At 35.9% G+C, this 24,056-nt stretch overlaps 1 protein-coding gene across 5 annotated transcripts in view; it reads left to right on the forward strand.

The window, feature by feature from the left end:
• Positions 1-24,056, forward strand: part of LOC131060987 (uncharacterized) — a 112,056-nt gene that overhangs the window by 78,308 nt on the left and 9,692 nt on the right. For 3 of the 5 annotated variants that reach the window (XM_057994486.2, XM_057994482.2, XM_057994483.2), the window contains exons 9-11: positions 5,288-5,359; positions 15,128-15,283; positions 15,756-15,929. In XM_057994486.2, the coding sequence (XP_057850469.2) occupies positions 5,288-5,359; positions 15,128-15,283; positions 15,756-15,929 (402 nt within the window). The remainder of the gene's footprint in view (positions 1-5,287; positions 5,360-15,127; positions 15,284-15,755; positions 15,930-24,056) is intronic. The other 2 variants (XM_057994484.2, XM_057994485.2) reach the window with 1 other exon arrangement.

Raw genomic sequence — 24,056 nt, forward strand, 5'->3', positions numbered from 1 at the left:
TTTTGTTGTACTTTTGAGTTTTGACCATAAATGTCATGCCCCAAAATATAATTTTTCTACATATCTGATTTTTTTTCTTATTTTCTGGATTTATTTTGAGCCAAAAACAAAGTCAACAGCAAACTGGAAACTAGGTAATGCTGGTGTAAACAGAAAAATCCCTTACACCAATGGATAGCCAACATGAACAAAATGCCAAAAAATCAGAATGTATTTTGTTGGTAAATGTAGGACATGAATACACAGCTGTATATAAACCTTTCAAACTGGAATTATTCCATGATAGTAAATGTAATGCTGATTATGAGAGCCGTGACCAGTAATTTCAGAATTTACAATGCAAAACCACTCACAGTAGATACAGCAGAAATGTAGCAATTAATACCCTCCTATACCCTAGAAGCTAGATTGAACAAAGTGCAAGTACAGTGGGCTTTCATCCTCCTATACCCTAGAAGCTAGATTGAACAAAGTGCTTAAATATGTAAATTGTATGCAATAGGATAACTTGAATCATGATCCTCAAATGAAGATAGGTGCCTACATTTATAGTGTGCTCAAGAATGGGTCCTCGAGACAAAATTTCCAAAAGTATTTTTTCTTAATATTAGTAATAATGTTAAAAAGAATTCTTATTTTAATTATAGTAATAATGTTAAGTTGCCCCAAAATTAGAAATTATAGGGCCCAACTAAAATAATAATATTACTAAATTTTTAGATAAAAAATGAGGACGTGAGAATAAAGAACACCTCGAATCCTAAACGATTGTCCTTTTCACTTGCATTTTGTTTGATGATACAGAAAACAACAAACAAGACGCATTCTTTGTCTTGCATTAACAAAAACTAAAAATACCGCACCCAGACCCAAGTGGCTATTTGTTAAAATGCTACAAGCAATTGCAAGAAAGAGAAATTGTCGGTACCCACATGGGATGATAGGGGGCGTTGGGACTTCTGTTTCCAACTCAAGCAATTCATTTCTTTCTTAATACAGTCTTCCTATTATGTTGTGTGGCTTTTAAATGTTAGCTTTGCTCTCAATTTCCACAACACAACATTTTTCCGTTGTATAGCATAATTTTCTCTTATAGTTGGCATTTGATATAAAATAAAAGTTGATATATGGAATTCCATGTTGGTGACCATTACGTAGCTGAGAGGGGTCAACCTTGGCAAAACTAATTGTCTTCATATGGTTATAAATGCCCCTTCTTACACTGTACTTATACTTGTTTTGTTTGAGGAAGGCAGCATTTTCTGTAAAGAAATTTCTTTGGTTTTTGACAATTTGTTCTCGGGTATTGCTCTGCATTTTTATAAGAGCCATGATTAGAACAGCCTTAAGATTAGCTCTCAAGATTTGGACTCATCCTGCAAATAAGAACCATTTAGTTGTCCAATACCTAGTTTTGAGTTGTATTCTGTTAAACAAGATTGCCTTTCAAAATGGTTTGAGAGAATAACACTATAATGGTTTGAGAGAATAACACTATAATCCCTACTTATCTATACTTGATGCCAATGGTCACCAATAGACATTTCACTTCCAGCGTTTAAATGAATTTAACATTTCAACAATAAACACAGTCGTCTCAAACCTGTAGGTATTACAGGTGCATAACAATAAGAATCTAATGAGAAACCTTATCACATATTCTTCTCAAACGGATACATTCAGCCAGCTTTCTGGCCTTTGGCAAGGATCAAAATATTTTGCCATAGAGACCTACAAATGCAACCTAAAACAGCAAACAAATATGATCGCTCAACCAATCTAAACTCATTTTTCACAACTGATCCATTGTCTCATAATGACACAGACCAACAGGGTTTCCATTCGATGAGAAGAACAATAAAAGATTTGTCAAAAAGAGTAGAAAATAGTCCCAGTAATGGCAGCAAAACTAAAGCAATTTCTCATTTTATACTTAAATTGCTATATCAGTGATTGCTCAACCATGAGCTTTCCCAAATATCATGGCATCCAAACATGCCATCATACTTTGATAGAATCAACAATAACAACTAAATCAAAATAAATAAGGATTGCTAGATAATGATAAATAGACTCCAAAACAGTGTTTCTTAATGAAGTCTTTAGTTTGTTATTAGGATTGAGGTGCCATCAACCATGTAAATCGTATGTCATTTAACTATTGCTAATATTGTTTGTTAATCATTCATGATGAAGGTTTCACCAACAGTGATAATAAATATTGACCTTTAAGATTTTACTAGTATAGTAATTTAATTTTTACTAGGTTTGGTAGCAAATTTTTTTCTGGCAATGAGTTACTAATTACTATTTATCAGATAAGCATCTTGGAGGTTAAGTTGGTTTTAGGTGCCCAAATTTCCATGAAGTTGTTTTTGACACTTGATGTTTTGGACAGTTATATCCCTTTCACATGAAGACAGAAACCACCTTGTAAGATAGGACAAATTAGTTGTTCATATTTAATAGTGATTAATGGGGTTACAACCTACATTAATTTACGTAATAAATCCTTGGATTTCCTCAAGGCAATGTTACCCCGAGTTTCTGGGATGGGGGGACGGGGAACCGGGTTTTTGGGACCTTTTTTTTTTTCTCGGAACAGGGGACGGCTATATATATATATATACTATATCCATATCATATAGTATATCGATATAATATCATATTGAAATCAACAGTGAAATGGAAACAAAACTGTGAAAGTAAAAAAAAATAAAAAAATTTAATCGCTTACTGAGTTTGTAAATTATTATATTATTTAATATTTTATTAATAATTATTAATTATTAAAAACAAAAAAAAATTTACTTGCTTTCTATCAGCGAGCAGGGATTTTCTTAAAAAAAAATTAATTGCTTTCTTTAACAATAATTTTTAATGGCAGTGTCTGAAAAATGAAAAAATATTTTTATAAAAAAATAAATTGTTTTTTAATTGTCCCTACTGCTGGAAATGGCTATCCGTCCCTGGGACAGTTAGGGGACTGCTTGGGCACCCCTAGCCGTCCCGGGGACGGTTAACGGTCCCCGAAAAAAGGGTTAACCGTTTCCAAGTTTCCGGGACAGTTTTTGAAATTTTTTGGGGATCGGGGACAGCTTGGAAACGTTTCCGGCCATCCTCAAGTCCCTAAAACGGTTTCCGTTTCCGGAACATGTGCCTTTAGGCCGGAAACACGTTTTTGGGTAACACTGCCTCAAGGAAGTTGTTGGGATATGATGACCAACTTGGAAACCCTATTTAAGGGGTGAAACCATTATTTAAGAGGTGCTTATAGTGGTAGTAACAAGAGGAAATAAGTGAATAGGAAACTTCTATTTGCAAGTGCTCGAGGGAGTGTGTGAGATGCAAGGAAAATCTCTCTACATAGGTGTTGTTGGATTGAAGACATAGTAGGAGTGATGGAAATGAATGTATTGTAATCTTGCTTTTGAAGATGATTCATGCATGGCCTCTCTTCTTGGTGGAGTTTTTTCCCTGAAAGGGTTTCTCTATGTAAATCTTGTGTTGTGAGATGATTTTTTGGAGTTTCTTGCACTCTTATGTTGATGATTTGTGCTGCTATCTTATGGTAATGTTATTTTCCTTTTATTGCTATTTTAAGTTCATCTAAAATAGTTGTATTAAGCATGTTAAAGTGGCTAATCTAAAAATCATAAAGAGGTTGAATATCTACATAGTAATTCCATATTAAGGCAACTTAATTTCACATGTGCATAAAATTTTCAGATTTTCATACCGTAATAGTCTAACTCTAAACCTTGTATATCACCAATTGGTATCATGGAATGAATGAAACTTTGATGATTAACAATTGAACTAGAGATTGATCTTTTTTCTAACATTCATAAGCCCCTTACCAATAATCTCTTCACTAGCACCATCACCAACTATAACAAACCACATCAACAACTTTTTATAGGCATCACAACTGATTTCCATAAAAGAATCAACTTCTGAAATTTCCACATCATTTCCAATATGGTAGAGAAAATAATGCAAGAAGAGTTCAACATTGTTTCCAAAAGAGAAGGATTGACTTAAGCTCATGGAGTTGAGAACTAGATTCTAGGTACTCAAGCTCTTCAATTGCCATGTAGGGTCGTCTACTCATAGTGGAAATATAGTTCAATTACTCGTTCCATAATTTGTCTTTATCCTCTGGCAAATTGCTGACCAAAGCTGACAACTTCCATGCACATAATATGTCAACAGTACCATACTGACCTAAAAGTTCCAATAATAATATTAAAACCAACCAAACACATGCCCATGATAATCAAGGCTATTTATGTGATGCTAAACCAACACAATCAAGCAAAATGTGAAGTCATGGTGAAATTTTCCTAAATTCAATGCCCCTAATATCGCTATTTTCAAAATTTGATCCTTATAGCACTCATAATAAGAGCTTACCAATATCAACAACCACTAGCAAATTATAACCAAATGATGTTATTTGAGTCTTTGGCTTATAAATATAATTATTGTAATAATGCGCACCTCAAATATTTAACAAGAATCAATAAGTTAGTGAAATAAACAATTAAGAATGTAGTCATAGTTGCTTGTGGAGTTTACATATGCACTCTCCATAAACATTGCTTGCACTGTATCATCCAATTCATTATGTATCCTCTTGTATACTTAGCTAGCAACTTGCAAGCAAATGCCAAAACACATGATGGTAATCCAAATCAAATAATTGATCGATAACAAAAGCATCACAATGATCAATCACTTAATCACATCGATGCAAAACAATCATGCTTCACCACTGATAAGAAGATCATATGATATAATTTTTTTAATAATGATTAGTCTAATCATTACAATCGAAAACTAATCCAGGACTAAATGTACTAAACACATCAATTAGTAGTCTCAAACTTTTTCTTGGTGCAAATTACATTGGGACTTAGATATGATAACAACAATTCTAATGACAGTAATGGTTAACAAAAGTAACGTGCATTGTGATCAATCAAATTGGTTTATCTCAGTATGTATGACAGGCAGTTTTTCCTTTCATATAAAGGTTAGTAAACTCAGATCTGTGATTTATTAAGGGAGTGTAGTTGGTCGGCTAGGATTTGCAGCACATAGAAGAGCTCAGTCATATGATAGTTTTTTGTTGTCTTAGTTATTATCATTTTGACTTTACCTTTTCACAACTATTACAATAGCAATTTATATTATATGCAGTTCCTTGTTTATAGTATTTTTTTACTACTGTCTTGATTCTTCAATACTTCAACTTCTAAGCATGTGCTATATTGCTTGACAGGAACAGAAAAACGCATCTGAACCTGCTTCTGCAATGCTCATTGGGCCTAAAGTTCTTTCTTACAAAACAGCGGTATGTGTCTTGGAATGTCAATTGTCACATCAACTGGCTTCAATCACCTCCTAATTTTTTTTGACTCTATGACAATCATATTGGTGTCTAAACAAAATTTATAGCTAATGAATTGTACTTCATTCTGTGTTTGGATCTTTTAAAATTGAGATATCTACGAGTTAATCTATTCTTTGGTAGGAGTGGTTCTGAGGCAGAACTTGGAACTTGGTATATCAATTTGGTTAATTTTTAGATGAGTTATAATGTGTTAGCCTAGGATGTTTCTCTTTATAACATCATTTGCTTTTCAACATTTAATGTATGTTTGTCTTTATTTTTTGAATCACATTCTTTGATTCCCTTTCAATATGGTCGTTGAACTTTTGAGTTTAAAGATTTACTGTTATCTGAGAATACTTGCTACCATGAGTTCTTGTGTTGCAGGATTTTTTGCAAAACATATGTTTTTGGAAATCATTTGAACTTCAAGAAATTTAACCTAATAGAAACTAAAAAATAAGTTGTGGATGACTCAAAATTATCATAGACTTAAAAATGAGTTGTGTGTGACTCAAAGATAATCTATAGCTAGTAATGAAAACTACATGAAATTCAAATAACTTGTTTAGTCAGAATGTCACTCATATTATATGATGTAATATATATAAGTAGGGACAAATTTACTATTGAGGGGATGAACACGTTGTTTGGTCTCGTTTTTCTGTTTCAGACTTCTAAATCTAGAGCAATTAGTTTTGAGAGTGCATGCATTGCATTGCCCTCCTTACAGCTGCATGTATAGATAGCAACAAACTACAGTGGAAGGATTAGCATGAAAGAGCTAAACAATGTGACAATAATGTTAGTATTAGATCCCTTGGATGAGCTGTTAAAAGGTGGCTATCGTCAACTTTTCATAGAGATGAATAATCTACTGTTACTTACACCTGACAGACATCCAACTTTTTGTTAAACTTGGTATTTTATGTTTCTATAACTTCATTACATGTATATTTAAAGCCTGACTCATATCCTCTGGAGTAATGTTAAAGTTGGATTACTCGCCAATGAGATGAAACATTGAGAGTTATGTGGGTGTCATCCCACCAACAAAAGGGGAAAGGGATGAGGTGGCTTAGAAATCATTTAAGGTCCAATTCTTTATGTTTCATGATATATGCTTCAAAACCTATCTGAAGTACAAAATAGTCCTAGTAATGGCGACAAAACTAAAATAATATCTCACCTCAGACTCAAATTGCTATAACAGTGATTGCTCAATTATGAGATATCCCGAATATCATGGCATCCAAACATGCCACCTATGTAATTAGAATCAACAATAAAGACCAAATTAAAATGAATGGTGACTGCTAGATAATGATAAATGGACTCCAAAACAGTGATTCTTAATAAATTCTTCAGTCTATAACCCCCATATCATTAATCTCTTTAAATGTCAGATACTGATTACATAATAATACCAATGCTTAATGACACCATGTACCATCAACAATCATAAAAAACCACATCCACGACTTTTTATAAGTTTTTGGCCTCACAACTGAATTCCTTAAAAGAAAAGACTTATGTGATATCCATATCCTTTCTAATACAGTGGAAAAAGTAATGCAAGAAGAGGAGTTCAAAATTAGGTTGCAGTCCACTTGATGACACATCTTCCATTTGTTGATTGTAACTAGGGTATAGGGGTTCAGATTGCCTTAAGGCAACATTTGAACTCCTTTAGGACCGGGTCCTACCCTAACGTGGCCCTATACTAAATCCACGCTAAAACACATCAATTAAATATTAGCACCAAATAACATTAGCGCCTAAAATATAAGGAGGCCGACTTCAAGACAGGGCCGACCTTAATAAAGTAAAGAGGCATATAAATAAAGATCATTTTGCAAGTCAATATCATCAAGTTCAATTAAAATCAGAATGCAAATTAGCTCTGCTGTGCGAACCTAAGGAAGAGGGCGAATTATTCAGTTTGGTGTAATATTGTCCAAGGGGACATAGCATATCTTGAGGCAAGTCATTGAAGCATACAAGGACAGATCTGATATGTCAAGATCAGATTCGAGCTAAGTATTGTACTGTTATTTAGAGGAGAATATATAATCTGACCTGTGGGTCTTTCATGCTGGGTTTTTCGTCCTTGGAGGTTTTCCTAGGGTATGCTTGTTTGTCTTCTATCATATTTCTGATTTATGTTGTCTTACTAAGTTCTGCAAATCTGATTACAATCTAGGGCACAATTTAATGCATGTTGGTTCACTAAACTACTGCAAATCTAATACAAACCAGGGCATAATTGAATAAGATAAATCTGATTATCATACCTAGGGTTTAAATCAACACCATTGGTCTGGTTATGGTCACACCTATTATGGAAAGTAGTGATACAATGAATGATTACCAAGACATTCAATATTAACAAAGGAACAAAAGACTCCTTAAATAAGAGTTACAAAAGATTTATCCAATAAGGATAAGATTGACAACGAAGCAAAACATATTACAACTAAAAGAATAAAGAATATTCCTAAAATCTATCCTAACAACTTATTGCACCATTATAACTAAATATAACAAGATTATTTTAATACCCTCCCTTAATGCTCAATTTGTTAACTATACCAAGATTATCCCAAAATTTTACAAATTTGTGAAGACTCGAGAACTTTGTAAGAATTTCCATAGCCTGGTCCTCAGTTTGAACATACTGCAATGTCAGTGGTTCATCTTCTACAATTTGCTATATGAAATGACAATGAAACTCCACATGTTTTGTACACTTTTGGAAGACCGGATTACTAGCAAGCTTTAGCACCCCTTGATTGTTATAATACAAGTTTGAAGACCCTGCTTGAGATATTTGCATGTCTGGAAGCATCCTTAGAATCCATACTGCCTCACATTTTGCTTTGACTGTTCCCCAATCTTAGCTTTAGTCAAGGATAGAGCTACTACTTGCTGCATCTTACTAGACCATGTGATTGCATCCATACCAAGATTGAAAACATATCTAGAAGTGCACTTCTTGTCATCAAAGGAACCTTTCCAAATTAAATCTGTGAACCAACCAGCCTAGGATCATTGCTTATGCTATACAAAATGCCAAAGTCGAGTGTCCTTTCACATATCTCAACACCCGATTTGTTGCAACCAAATGTTCTGCCTTGGGTAATCTCATGAGTCTAGAAATGTAACTTACAACATAGCTCATGGTAGGTCTAGTGGCTGCAAGATAGATAAGGCGACCCACTAGTTGCTTGAATGCTAACTCATTGATCACCTTTGAGTTTGTTTTGGCTGAAAGCTTTAGCCCTTTCTCCATAGGTGTAGACGAGATTTCACAATCTGTCATTCTAAACTTGTTTAGCAAACTCTTAGCATACTGAGAAATAAGAATATCATCACTTGTTTGCCAAACTACTACACCTAGGTGATAATGTAAGAAGCTCAAATTCCATTTGATTTGCTCAATCAAATGTACCTCACTTCTTGTTATGATGATATTGTCCACAATGCACATAATTGACCAAAAGGATGATGTTATTGTTGACTTGGTGGTTAGCACCTCCTTGGAGACTTGTGACATGGCTTAACCGCCTCCTATGGGCTGGGTTAAATTTGGCATTTGTATTGGGTGTTGATAGTTCGAGCTTTTGGCGCTATGGCAGACAATTCCAACAATTGATATCAGAGCCTTGGGTCACGGGTTCGAGTCTCCCTTCAATGGGTGTTGAAGGCTCAATCAGTGGTGAGGGGAAGATTGTTGACGTGGTGGTCAACACCTCCTTGGAGACTCGTGACATGGCTTAAGCGCCTCCCTTGTGCCGGGTTAAATCTGGTGTTTGTATCGGGTGTTGATAGATTGAGCTTTTGGCACAACAACAAACGATTGTAATAGTTATTGCCTACGCTTTTGACGTACAAGCTTGGATTTGAAGGACTTCTTAGAAACTCTTGTTCATCCAAATACTTGTCAATCTTTATGTGCCATGCCTTGGGTGCTTGCTTCATGCCATAAGGAGCCTTCATTAGTTGACATACTTGATGCTCCTTTCTTGCAACTTGAAATGCCGAAGGCTGAGTCATGTACACTTTTTCCTCCAAGTCTCCATTGAGGAAGGCACTCTTCACGTCCATTTGTTGACTTTCTAGCCAAACTGTGCTACGATGCCTAAAACCAATCGGATGGTGCTCATGTTTGTTGTAGGAGCAAATGTTGCCTCACAATCAATATCTTCTTTTTGTGAAAATCCTTTAGCCACCAAACATGCTTTGTACTTGTCAATTGTACCATCAGATTTGTACTTGAATTTGTATTTCCGTTTGCAACCAATGGGTTTCTTCCCTAGTGGAAGATTTGAAAGAACCCAAGTTCTATTCTTCATAAGACTTTGATGTTCGGTTTCCATGACACTCCCATTCAGGTTTGCCTTTTGCTTCTACAAAATCTTGGGGTTCATAAACACTCTGAATGTGAGCCATAAGAGCAAAGTTAACTGTGTTTTGCTTTCCCTTGCCTCTAGATGATCTGCCTTCTATCATTTCATCATCCCGAACATCAGCAACAAGTTTTTCCCACCACTTAGGTGTCTTTGTAGAAACCTCCCCATCCAAATTAGCATGGTTGTGACTAGGTCTGTTGATCTATGTTCTCTTGGAGAAAGTCTTTTGGCACAGGTACTAGTACCTTCTTGGGAGATTCCAATTGTTCAAAATCATTAGAGTTCTCTCCTTCGGGTGTAGCTAATGGAGGCTGGACACCTAAATCTTTAGCCTTGAGAGGCTGATCTCCATTACTCTTGATGTCATAAGAGAGCTGAAAAGGCCCAACTTCATCAATCATCACATTCCTATTGAATGTCAAATGGTTAGTATCCACATCAATCATCTTATAGGCTTTATGATTGTCATTGTACTATGAACATTAATATCTGATTTTGTGAGTCTAGTTTGGTTCTCTTGGCATTTGGAATCTAGACGTACGTAGTAGAACGAAAAGCCTTAAGATGGCTCCCTCGTGGTTTCCTTCTAGACCATGCTTCCTCTGAGTTCTCCCGCATTGCATGTGTCAGAGACCTATTGAAAAGGTACACTACAGTGTAAACTGCCTTTGCCCAAAATTTCTTGGGAACACTCTGCTTCTACAATATGCACTAGGCCAACTCTGTAATTGTATGGTTCCTCCTCTCAACTATGCCATTCTGCTGAGGGGTATAGGCTTTATGATTGTCATTGTATCCTATAAGCATTAACTTTTGACTACTGGAGTTTAATTTGGTTCTCTTGGCATTTGGAATCTAGATGTATGTAGTAGAAGCAAAAATCATAAGATGGTTCACTCTTGGTTTCCTCCCAAACCATGCTTCCACTAAGGTCTTCTCCTTCATTGCCTATGTCAAAGACTTGTTGAGAAGGTACATTGCCTTTGCCCAAAAATTGTTGGGAACACTTTGCTCCTCCAACATGCATCGGGCCATTTTTGTTATTGTATGATTCGTCCTCTCAACGACACCATTTTGATGAGGGTATAGGGTGTTGTGAATTAGCGTTTGATACCATGTTTAGCACAAACGTTCATGAAATCATTTGGATAGAATTCACACCCATATTTTCCTACCATAATCATCTACAAAAAAAGAGAAAATATATAGCAGTAGTGATCGATGATGTATCAATTGGTCTACATATATCTGCATGAACCAGCTAAAGGATCTTCTTTCTCTCCTAGCCTACCCTTTTGAAAATGGATTTTTGTGTAGCTTCCTTGCTTGGAAAGCTCCGCAAACTGCTTGTTTTGTTACTGGATCTTAGGTAAACTTCCAACCATATTCTCTCCAGAGTTTATTTGAACATTGCCTTTGCTGACGATTGTATACTCACCACCACCAAAGACTACTAAACCTGAGCAAGCTGTATATTCAGTGAACCAAATCCTCTTGTGTGAAAAATGTCTAGATTCTCCAACATTGATGTACCATGGAAGACTTGGGGTGATTTGTTGGTCGTTTGGCCATAAAAGCGTAGAAGTCAAACTCCTTAGAATGCTTTGCGATGTGAGCCTTTGGTGGAGGCCCTCCTTGGTTGAATTTCTTTTCAGCCAACCTTTTTCTACAATGCTTCTTCATGTGACCAAGTTACCACAATAATGACATGTGATAGTCTTTAGATTCTTTGTATCTTCATTCGAGCCTTGACTTTTCTTTTGTGGCCACTTGCCTTTGCCCTTGTCCTTGGCTGCAAAAGCCTTTTCCCCACTCGGTGAATCACTGTTGCTACCAAACTTCTTCTTCCCATCTATCCCGCTACAAGAGGTTGTTGTACAAATCATTTAACTGCAGCTCAACATTGGTAGACATGATGTTAAATGTTTCAATGAAATGCTTGTAAGATTGTGGTAAGCTTTTTAGCATTATAGCCACCATGTCTTCCTCCATCGTGCGACCAATAGAAGCTAATTGCTTGAGAATGTCTTTGATCTTCATCAAATGATCCTACATAGACATCTTCTTGTTCATCATGATTGGAAACATCTCTTTAAGGAAGAAGGCCTTGCCTTTATATGATGTCTTGTGTAGATCTCGCAAATTTTTTTGAAGCTTTGTAGAAAATCTTCCTGAATGTGTTGTCGGGAGCATTTCATTTGTGACATATAATTAATGAGCATAACAGCTTCACGATTACGCTCATTGAACTTGTCTTGTTCTTTACCCGCAACCATTGATTGGGTCTTGTTAGTGCTGAGGATGATTTGATCAAGGCACCAATATTTGAAGATTGTGACCATTCTCTGTTATTGATTATTTGTAATTTTTGCTAGTGAACCTTTGGCTGCCTTCCAACATGATGGTCAATAAAGCCATCCCTCTTGCAATCCCAACTCATAAAAAACGAGAACTCATTGAAAGAGTAAAAAATTGTAGTTGGGAACAATACCCATAATTTTTGTAAAAAAATCTGCAAGATAATTCTAGAAAATGTTGTACAATTTGCTGGAAACCCTAGCTCACTACTTAAGGAACACATTTTTTGACAAATCTGTCAAAAGAATGACTGAAAAACCATGATTTTATGGAAAAAAGTGGAAAACCCTAGGTCGCCACCAAAACACATAAAAATCGTGCCAAAAATTGCCACAAATATCATCAAAAAGGTTTTAGAAATCCATTGCGTTCCGTATGCCACCAAAACCTTTCGCACATCCCAGAAACAGCATAAAAATGTCACGATTTTTGAAAAAAATCATACAAAAACTCTTCTTACCCTGTTGCCCATGATTTTATAAAAATACTGTGCAAAAAATCTGTTGAAATCGCTGCAAAAATGATGAAGAAATAGTTGCATGAACATAAATAACCCTAGAGCAATTTTGCAGACAAAAAATGGGGCATTTCATCCAAAAAACCAGGACGATTTGGAATGGAAATAATTTTCTAAAAGCCCTTGCGCAATTTGGAGCATAAATAAAACCCATGAATTTATCAAAGGAAACCCATAAAAAAAACTTCAAAATCCATGAATTTACTGAAAAAATTTGGCAAAAACCCTTGTACCAATTTGAATGACTTCGTTTGCTAAATTCTTTCTCACGAATACGAACTTGCGTTCACCTATCCTGAGGTCTTGAAAACCCAAGCTTTCATACCATATTACAGAAAGTAATGATACATAGAGTTACAAACAATTTATCCAATAAGAATAAGATTAAGTATCAACAACTAAGAAAAACAGATGACAACTAAAAGAATAAAGAATATTCCTAAAGTCTATCCTAACAACTTAATTGACCATTATAACTAAATATAACAATATTATTTTAATACCCCCCCTTAATGCTCAATTTGTTAACTACACCAAGTTTATTTTAATTATGAACAAGGTCTCCCCTTCAGGTGCTTTCACTGCAACAAGATCGGGCACAAAGTTGCTGGTTGTACTTCCAGGGCAGCCACTTCACAGAGATTCAGCCAAAAGAAATGGATCAAGAAGTCGGGTAATCCAGATGCAGATTTTGTTTGGCGTAATCATTGGAAGTTTTTGGCTGCTTAGGAGGATCCCGTGCCTACTCCTATGGCCCTAGTTGCGGATTATTCTACTTTGGAGCAGCCCTCTTAATTGCCCAACGGTCTTCTAAGCGAGCCACCTCCCTCTCAGCTCAACGCAGATCCTCTCGGTCTTGTCCAACTGATTGAGGTGGCTGGTAATGGTTGTGATTCTAAGGGCTCTTTTCTTTTCATGGATGATCCAGATGAGTATTTTTCTGATTTTTTGGCTTTAGATGATGTGGCTGTGCTTGTTAGAAAATGCACTATATCCCAAACTGCTAGTGCCATTTGCAAACCAAACTTCCCTTCCAAAAGGAAGTAAGGATGCAAATCAGAAGCAGAGAAGTTCCGTATCAAAGGCAGAGATGCAATTGATGAAGGAATGCAATGGACCATGGATGCCCTCCTCACTAGGAGGAAGGGGATAGCCATAAAGGCTAAATGAGTTGCTCCTACAGGGTGGTTGATTTTTAGTTGCTATGTCTGGAGCAGCCTATTCGCCAGTTAATCTCTATGCCTTGAGACTTTGGTCTTTTGAGCTTTCTTTAGGATTCTCCAGTCTTTTCATCAAATTTTGTGCTCCCCATTTGTGGGTCTAAGGCGGTCTTTATTATTTAATTTGTTCATTTATTGGGAGTGGGCCGTAATCCCACAATTTACAAATAAAAAACAACATTATTTTAATGCCTGTATTTTTACCCTTGGTTTCGTTGATTGATGGCTCTGAACAGATTGAGCACATCCTTGAAACAATTTTGTTGATTTCATGAATCAATTATGTTGACTGTAACCTAAATTTCATGTGGATACTTGCAAAAACCTTAACTGTCTTGCTTCAAGATTCTGTTGATGAATAATGCCTGGAAACAAAAGCTAGATGGTGAAAATTTACCTTTTAAATTTAGGAATTTCTTTGAGTATAGGTATTTAGACTGGTCTTGTCCAAAAATGAAAAAAACTAAAAGGTTGAACACAGGACATTGTCAAACTCAAGTTCAAATATTAATATTGCCAACCTTGAAAACACTAAATGCCCATTATTTTGGGCCGCAGTTATTCCTGTTGCACTCAACGTTAAAGATGTGCTCTAAAAGTATCATTGTAAACATGTATGCATATTTTTATTTTTTCAACATTCTTGCAATTTGTTGCTTTTAACATAAGTTCTGAATATTACAGAAATATATTCAGAAATATTATTAAGTCAAAACCTGTAAAACTACAATTGTAAATGTGTTTAACAATTTTTGGTTTGAACACACTTGCATATGCAGTTTTTATGCATCACTCTGTTATTTAGAAGGTTCCAAAGATTGCTGGAATTAGAATTTTATAAAGTAAAAGGCCGTAACAGAAAGTACCAAATTTACATACTAAAATTTATTTTGTATGCTTTGTGTGAGACATTCGTTGATTACAAATAAGGAAGGAAAGTAGAGTTTTGAAGAATATCTTATGTTTATGCAGCAATTGTATTCCTATTATCACACATCCTGTAAATCATTGAAATACATCAACAGCTGTTTCTCCACATATAAGATATGTTAACTTTCCTCTAGGAATGTTCAGATAAAATGTTGCTCAAAGTAGATGTATTCTGTAAATTTTTGCTTGTGCTAGCAAGTATGGTTCTCACCATTTCATTGGATTTGTTCCTGCTTGCTTGAGCAGACCCTCTTTCTCACACATTTATTTTCATTTTTTGCCTATTGGAAAGGTACGTCTAAAAGAGAGGCTTGAACTGATTGATACTTTGAAGCAAGCAATGAATCTCTTACGAGAAGATTGGGGTCATTTAAGTCTGCCACTTAGTCAACGGAATAATATGCCATCTTGGTGGGAGGCAGGGCATCATGACAGAGAATTGGTGAAGGTCTGTTCTTATCTTGACTTCTATGCCAGTTTTTGCTTGTTCTTTTTATGGTTCTTAAAGAAGAGTAGTGCTTGGTTTTTCTCTGCGAGTCTTATGCAATGAGTATAAATTTCATACTGTAGGCAGGAAATGTATCTAGAGCAAACTTAGTGATTAACTGTACTGTAATTGTAAGCTGTGATTCATGTTATATATTTGAGCATGTGTGAGCAATATGGCCTTAATCAATTGTGAGAAATATAGAAAGCTTTATAGTTTATTGAGTATCCTTTTTAGAGGGCCTTAATCAGTTGCATGGTTATTCCTTTGTCACTTTGTCGAGCCTGAGAGCACCAAATTCTATTCTAGGGACAGAAATTGAGACAAACTCAACTGAAAGAAATTTGCTATTTGGCTAATTCAGAATGTTTGCACATTTTTTCTTTTTTCTTCAAAGATTCTAATGAATGGATGATTTTGTTTGTGCATACAGGGTGTATTGGCACATGGTTTTGGGAATTGGGAAATGATATTTGGAAACAACAATTTGAGCTTCAGTAATGCTTATCCCATTTCAGAATCTGGTAGCCACCTTGATCCTAAAGCTTGCATGAAACGCCTCAGATTCATTGGTAGTAATCTTCGTCGTCACCTCCGTAAGCTAAAGGTTTTTCTCATTGCCTTGAAACATTTAAGCTGTTGGATCTTCTTACATAATGAAAACTTAAGGTCTGCAAAACCCTATTTTTGATGGTATTTTAGCATTGCGGTTAAATATCAATGGATCTTAGGACAATAGAGCTGTTGAGATAAATAGTTTTGTAGGAATCTTGTTTATGAATATGAAATTATCCTTCTTGATATGATGGAAATAACCAATATTATTATTATATTGGACAGAAGCCAAAAATAGCATTTATTCAGATCAACTGAATAATGAATTATGCATTGAGAGTAGATTGATGTTAAGCTATAAATTCTCTTGGTCTTTCTTCTGGATTTTTTGATTGTGTGTGTACAGGATTGTTTTATATGTGTATGTGCAGTTTTATAGCTTCTGTATATTACAAGAAATTGTTGTAGTCTTTGATTACCTATATTGCACTCTGTTGTGAACATATAGACTATAATGTGTGAACTATTTATTAAGAATAACCAAAATCTACTGGCGGATTAAGAAGGGAGAAAGTGTCACCTTTCTAAGGATGTCTGAGTAGAAAGGTTACCCTTGATTCCTTAGGAGGAATTTCGGGATTTAGCTTAGTATGCAATCTAATATTGGACTTCCATGGCCAACAATTACATCGTTTAGAATCAGAAGGGTTTCAACATTCATTTTTGTCAAGAGATTGCAAGCTTGAGAAAAGATCCTTTACATTCCTCTCCTTTTCAATATTAGGGCTGAAAGCCTGAAATGTTAATCTGGGAGAGCATTGTCTCAGCTCAGATGACACTGAAATAGCATTTAAAGAAGCCTCGTTAGTATCTGAAAGACACCTTTAAAAATTTGCTTACTGGAAGGTTTGGATCTCCATAGGCATACGTAAGGTAACTCATTCTTGTGTTTGGCTTCCAAGTGGATAACTTGATCTATATGAAAAATTAAGAAGAGTATTTTGTGTCCATTTATATGTCTATTATACCATCAAGCATTGGAGTGTGACCACATACTGATTCACTACCCATATGCATGGTAAATTTGGGTTTGTTTTTGAAAATTTGGAATTTCCTTAGTGCTCAAAGATACAACAAAGCAGCTACTCGCAGCATGGTTATTTAATTTTTAAAGTGAACCTCTGAAGCTGGTCCAGAAAACTGCTGCTTCTCTGTTTGTGTACTATCTGGATAGAAGTAATAATAGCAGTGCCAGTGAAGGATTTCAGCATATAGCATTAATAGAAGAATTAAAATAGCTGGCTTAAAAAGTTGACTTCCGTTTGAGCATATTAGAAGGAATAGAAGTGAGGTCACTGATCTGATGGTGAATATGAAAGTGATTTGTCATCTTTGACGGGGGCTTCTGACTCTCTATGGGCAAAGATTTCCAAAGCATCATTGTAGTTGATGCAGCTCAAGCCCTCTCAATTAGGCAACCCTTCTTGGCTTTTTCTTACTTTAATCAAACCGATAAATAACAGTTGATGGGGGCTCTCACCCATTTGTGCCCTTTTTTTTTCCCCACTTATTTGGTTTATTTGGATCTACTCCCAATGCCTAGGTGGTGTGGGCTTTGTGAGATGATTTTAAGCTCCCTCCAACTCCCGCCCCCTCCCCTCACCCTTCCCCACTGAATCCAGATTTGTTATTTTTTAGCCTTTACAGTTAGTACCACTTTTTTAAGAATCTGGGTCTGCATTTGAGGTTGTCAAGCTCATCTCTGTTAAAACTAAAGAGAGTCTTCTCTGTTCTTGCTTCTGGTTCACTCTCTTCATTTTCTTTCCGTTGGTTCTGCAACCTGAGTTTTTTTGTGACTTTTCGTGATGATGAAGGGCTCATAGCTTTCTTGCATCCTTTGATCCACACTTGTAAATTTTCTTTGAGATAAAGGTTTTCTAAGGGGGTGTTAAGCTTTGCAGGGTTTTATGAATTTTAAACCCCTGGAAAGAATAGGTTGTGTAGATAAATTAGAAGAAATTACCTTCTCTTCTTTTTAACCATTTCCATTCTGCTCAGTTCTGCTGTGTGCTCTTCTCTACTGGAAAAGATAGCTAACTGTTTTGAGAATGTGGTAAGGTGGTCTCCTCAAATTTTCTGTGTATTTGATTTAGTATAAGAGAATGGAAATGCAGAGAGGTAAGAATTAGGTGTATTATCCTCATGAATTAGAGTGAGACATGTGTGTGCTGTGTCTCTATCCTTTTTTTGTCTGCGTGTCCTTATATCTTTAAGGGCTTGGTCAAATACTGTGCATGGTGAAAGCTTGGAGAAAAAAAATCATTTTGCAAATGTTCATTGTTTCCAAAGGTTATGGTAAAAGACTTTGACTTTAAGTATTCTGAATGATTTGTATTCCATGGGAGCATACATATTTGCACCCGTACATCTATTGCCTAATATAGATGATCTCCTGTGATTGTCTGCCTCTCACTCTAACTCATTAAAATCTGAGGAAGCATTTGCAATTGTCTGCCCTTCCTCACTCTAACTCATTAAAATCTGAAAGATTAATGCTGGATTCTTTATCATGTCGGGAATTCAGAAAGAGAGAGTTTATTCATAGGAGAGGGGGAGGATTCTTTTCTTAATAAGCATAGCATAAGGACCTGCTAGTTATGTGTCTTCTCTAGATGTGATGGATGTATGTGCATTCCATAAAATTCGTTGAAGTTAGCTAATGGTTGTTTATTTACCGCTGATTGGTTTAGTGGTCTTTTAGTCATGTTGCTACTCATAATCTTGGTCATTTCACCCTTATTCTGCATAAACTTAGCATTGATGAAGTAAAATACCCTCTTGGTGTTGTTGGCAACCCGCCAGCCTTTTGGGTCTAGGGCCCCTTAACGCGCTAGGAAACTTTAGCAAAGAAGGAAGTACAAGTTCAAACAAGCAGTAACAAAGTGAATTTCATATTTGGCATGGAGATCAGTATAAATGCCAAACAAAGAGCAGGCCCATGAAGGTCCCATTGAATGGAAGTATAAATTGATTGGATGGTTTATCGGAAGGATATAAAGATTACTTTTCAGAACTCTTCTTTTATGCTTAGAAGCATAATATTCACCTGGTTGTGAATTGGGAGAGGTTATTTAAAAGAGGTGATAATGCTGCCTTATTTTTCTGACAAGGGAAAGATCTTTTACTACCTGAACCAATTGGATACAAATGTGACCAACAACTATGCACCTGTCTATGGTAAAGATAAATTTGATGTTCTTGATTTGTCTATGAAACACAATGGAAGAATCGGAATAGAAGTTTGCAAAAGAATTTAATAATTAATGGATGTTTGTGCATGGAAAAAAAACAGTCAATGGTGTATTGCAATAAAGGAGGCCATTAAAAGAAGAAATGGCAAAGATACCAGTGGTTATGGCAAAAGTTATCAAAATCTAAGGATTGGATTTGAGCATAGAAATTCCCAAGGACATGCCAGAGAAGGAAACACAAAAATCAACAATGAAGTTGTAATAAGCCACGCCATAGAAAACACCAAAGAAGTAAAGATCTCAGGGATGCAAGAGGTATTCTTGTTTAAGGGATAACCAACCAAGAGAAGGAAGGTGAGGAGTTTGAAAAGAAATCTGATAGGGTAGGAAAGGGAGGATTATCAATTGTGACACTACCAATTTAGGTCCTTGTTTTGTGAAACTGCAATGACTGCTAACGATAAAAGACTTAGAATCATTTTCTTAGTTCTTGGAAGTGGTACAAAGGCCTTTCCGGCAGGGAGGACCTGGTTAAAGAGTGTTGGTGTTTGTCACTAACTAAAAGAGTCGTCAATGTAATAACTAAATTGCTTGATGAACAACTAAACTGCATCACAAAGATAGAATATGATAGAGTAGAGGTGATAGTGAGGCCCACAATAATTACTTTGCATAAGGGAAGGGGAGAGGAACAGGCCTTTGTGGCAGAGAGGACCCAGTTAAAGAGTGTTGGTGTTTGTCACTAACTAAAAAAGAGTCGTCAGTGTAACAAATAAATTGCTTATGAACAAATAAAATGCATCACAAAGATAGAATATGAGAGAGTAGAGATGATAGTGATACCCACAATAACTATTTTGCATAGGGGAAAGGGAGAGGAACAAGCCTTTGTGCCAGGGAAGACCTGGTTAAAGAGTGTTGGTGATTGTCATTAACTAAAAAAGAGTCAACAATGTAATAACTAAATTGTTTGATGAACAACTAAAATGCATCACAAACATAGAACATGAGAGAGTAGAGGTGACAGTAATGACCACAATAACTTTTTTGCATAGGGGAAAGGGAGAGGAACAACACATTGTGGTGAATGCAAGGGCTGCAAAAATACTAGATACAAATGGTGAGGTTGGTGACAGATGGAGCTTGAGAAAGTATGCAAAGGATGTTCAAGAGCAAGAGAAAAGTGAAAGACTATAAAATTTAGGAATCTTGATGACCTTGGAACAATTAGATGAAATAGAAAGGGATGAAGGGAACTTGAGAGAAACAATTGAGATTATCATTAGATCAAGGCTAGAGATTGACATGGATGAGATCTTTTTAGTAGCAAAACCATTGAAGAGTGGACTGAAAACATTGCTCAATGTAGTGAATGATGCTCGAAAGCAGGCATTAGTGGAGATGGAACTTCTAAAGGAGGGATTGCTTCAAGGGTAGATTATGGATGCCATGCTGGTCGAGAGGTCAAGGAAATATGCCTAGGGATAGTGAATAAATGGCAAGGGCTAGTGCAAGAACACAAGAATCTTTATATAAAATTTAAAGCCTCTAGGGCATGCAAGGACAACAAAATCTTTCAGTCAAGTGACACCATTGGCAATTCATGTGTGGAGGTGTTTACAACATAAGTATAAGAAGAGTGTCCTGAAGCCTTGACTGAGATAGATAAATAGATAGTGTTGGATTTTGGCACCAAAAAAAAAAGAGTACCATCAACAACATGCTCATCATAGGAGAATATGATGATTACTAATTGGCAATCAGCTTGAGATAAAAGGTCATTGAATAAGGTGAGAGATAGGTGGACTAGTGAGGATTGCAAATGGCAACAAATAATGGACATTTGATCCCATTTAGCATCCATGTGTCAGATATCATGGATTTGCTATCACGTGGCATAACTTGGAGGATAGGTGTTGGGGTAGGGAAAAATCTTGTTAGCTAGTGCTAAATCCTAGCCTTGGGAGTATATAAATTCACACATGGAGGAAACCAGCAACTATTGGAGGTTTTGGAGCTCTTGATTTAGTCTATTCTAGGCTAAGGGAAGAGAATAGATTGGCGACTTTCTTTGTAAGCCTAAGGGATAGGATTGGGAAAGGAGGTTAAACTATTTTAAGCATTGAGCACTAATGATGATATGTAGTCATGTGAGATAAGTTGATATAAAATAATGGAAGTATTTCGCATATGGAAACTTGTGTGTTCTTTGGTTGTGTATTGATTGTTATTGGCAATATTCACTTAGATGGCTAAACTCAATCCTAGATATGGGCAATAGGATAGGATAACTAGCCATGATGATAAATAATTATTGGGATATCTAGTTAAGAGCCAAGAACATTATCCCTAATGTCACTTGTGTTGTAGGCTGTTTCAACAAATGCAATGGGTTTGTGGTACATATGATTAATGGTCTTCTTTTGCAATTTAATGCTTACATGCCTAGTCAAATGTGCAATACTTTCTTACCATGATAGTGAATGTTTAACCATGGTAAACAACTAGGTGACCAATTTGATTAAGAATTGCTTGAAGTGTATACTCAAGGTGTCCACATAATTTCAAATGGATGCTAAAGTTCTAGAAGTGCAAGCGATAGCATGAAACAAAGTTCGCATTCCAATTCCTCCACTTTGTTGACCAAATGAATTTTTCTTTCACACTATTAACTGATCCAAAGACCGTGTGATTTGGGAAAAACAAAGTAGAAACTTACTGTAAAAATTGCCAATCCTGCATAAAGATTTTGTATGAAAGTTTGGTGTATGTCATTCTTGAATGACCCTATTTTTGGCCAGATCTACATGCACTTAATGCACATAGAGTACTGTATCTAGATTTTCTTTCATGCTATTACATATGTCAATGATCAAGCAATGTGAGAAAAATTCAGTGTAAAACTCCCATAGAAGTTGCGAAACCCAAGTACAATGTTTTGTGAGGATGGTTAGTGTAGATTGTTCATGAATGACACTAATCTCGGCTGGATATACATGTACTTAATGTATATCAAGTATTGTATTTGTTCATGGCGAATGAGCATTTATGCATATTTGCAAACAAGTGTGTTGTTGTGGAGAGTGGAGTGCTTGGTGGATATGATTCAAACATTCTTAACCATGTTCTATTGTGACTTAATGCACTGTCATGGTAGACACTAGACAGCATCAAATGATATTGTCAAGTGTAGTGGGATGTTTCTCATCATCCACTTGAATGCCAATATGTCATTGATCAAACCAGACAGCATAACCAACAATTGAAACAAATATGCCTTTGCTTTCAATGCAGTTTCCAAAGATTTGAGGGTTGAACATGAATTTAGTGACTAGAGACAAAATATTTACAGACCATATTAGCTATCATGAATGCTTCTAGATGTAACCAAGTGAATTTTTTACATCAATGTTTGGGATCATACATCGTGATCCATTGTTGGGATGAAGAGAAAATATGATGCATCTTGAGTAGGCATCAGGGATTATGATCTGAGAAGTTGACATAAAAAGATTTCACATGGTTACATCAATAAGCATTCGTGATCAAGTTGATTCTTGATTAGAGGTCTATGTTGGTAAAGAACTCAGCATTGTGGAGCTGATTCAGGAGGTATTCTTTTCTTAGTTCAAAATAGCAAGTTTCTTGAAGGCTCCATCATCAATGCACAACCTCTGTTTGTTATCCTCCTTTGGCGCACACACAATAAGATTGTTGCAAGTTGAAAAGCTGGGCCTGACGTGTCCTTTATTCACAACTTCCTAAATATTCTGTTTGATCTCTTTAATTCTTAAGAATGAATGGATGTAGAATGAAGCATTAGGGAGAATGAATGGATGTAGAGTGATGCATTAGGGAGAGGTTGTCCTGTACTCTCCTTGATATTTTCATGAAAATTGCACGAGATTTTGAATTTCTTGCTGACTGAGATTTTGTTATCATGATATTTTCTTTTCTTTTGCTATAAAATGCTGACCTGCAATTTTTACACCAATCTGCTGTTTTTTTCCTGCCGAAGTCTGTTTCTTTTTAGGCTAGAAGTATAATTTCTGTCAGTTCTTGCCTATCTTTGAAGGAGATTACTCACCAAAAAAATGAAAAATATCACCATATTCTTTACACTACCAAAACTAATGACTTCTACACCCTAAATGCCATCTCCATTCAGCAAGTTAAATCTTTACAGAGAAAATAAGAGGAAACGGGGAAGAGCATGTTGAAGTAGCATGATTATCAATGAACTAGCAGCCCCCGTTCTTATGATAGAGGGGAGCTCAAAAGTAATTTGGATTTTTTAAACATTAATAAAAGTATCAATTTGAAATTAAAATTCTTGGATGGTTGACTACATATTGGCTCTCAATTCATGAAATGAATTGATTTCGATAACTTCAAGTGGAACACATTTTTAGGGCAATTTATCAAACAGTGGACACTCTAGAAATTGGAGTGGTATGAAGCAGGGATTGCACTAGATGCTTAATCCCTACTTCATCATCCTGATCTGAGAATAACTTTGAAGGCAGATTGAAGACGCCAATTTCCACTAAGAGAGATAAAAATTGAGGTAATTATAGTCTGCACCTTTGAGCCTCATACACTAAAATTTCTCCCAATGGCAGTTTCAGGATTGTACCTGTCACCAAGAATGCTGCACACAAAAGCTACAAGGTAAATGGCCTGATAGACAATAAAAGCGGTATTGAAGACACTAGCAGATAGGCTGAAATATTAGTAAGGTCCATAGTGTATTTTTCTGAAGCTATGGCAAAAATAGAAGACAATTTACTTTTCCTTGTAGTTAGAAATGATGAAGGTACAAAAAATGGGTTGTTTGCTGGTTGATGTTTCCAACCTTGTTAATTTACCTACTTAAACAAATCTGCACGATATTGTTACATAGAACCACCCTCAAACAAACTTCCATG

Source organism: Cryptomeria japonica, chromosome 9 (genome assembly GCF_030272615.1).
Source record: "Cryptomeria japonica chromosome 9, Sugi_1.0, whole genome shotgun sequence".
Lineage (NCBI taxonomy): Eukaryota > Viridiplantae > Streptophyta > Pinopsida > Cupressales > Cupressaceae > Cryptomeria > Cryptomeria japonica.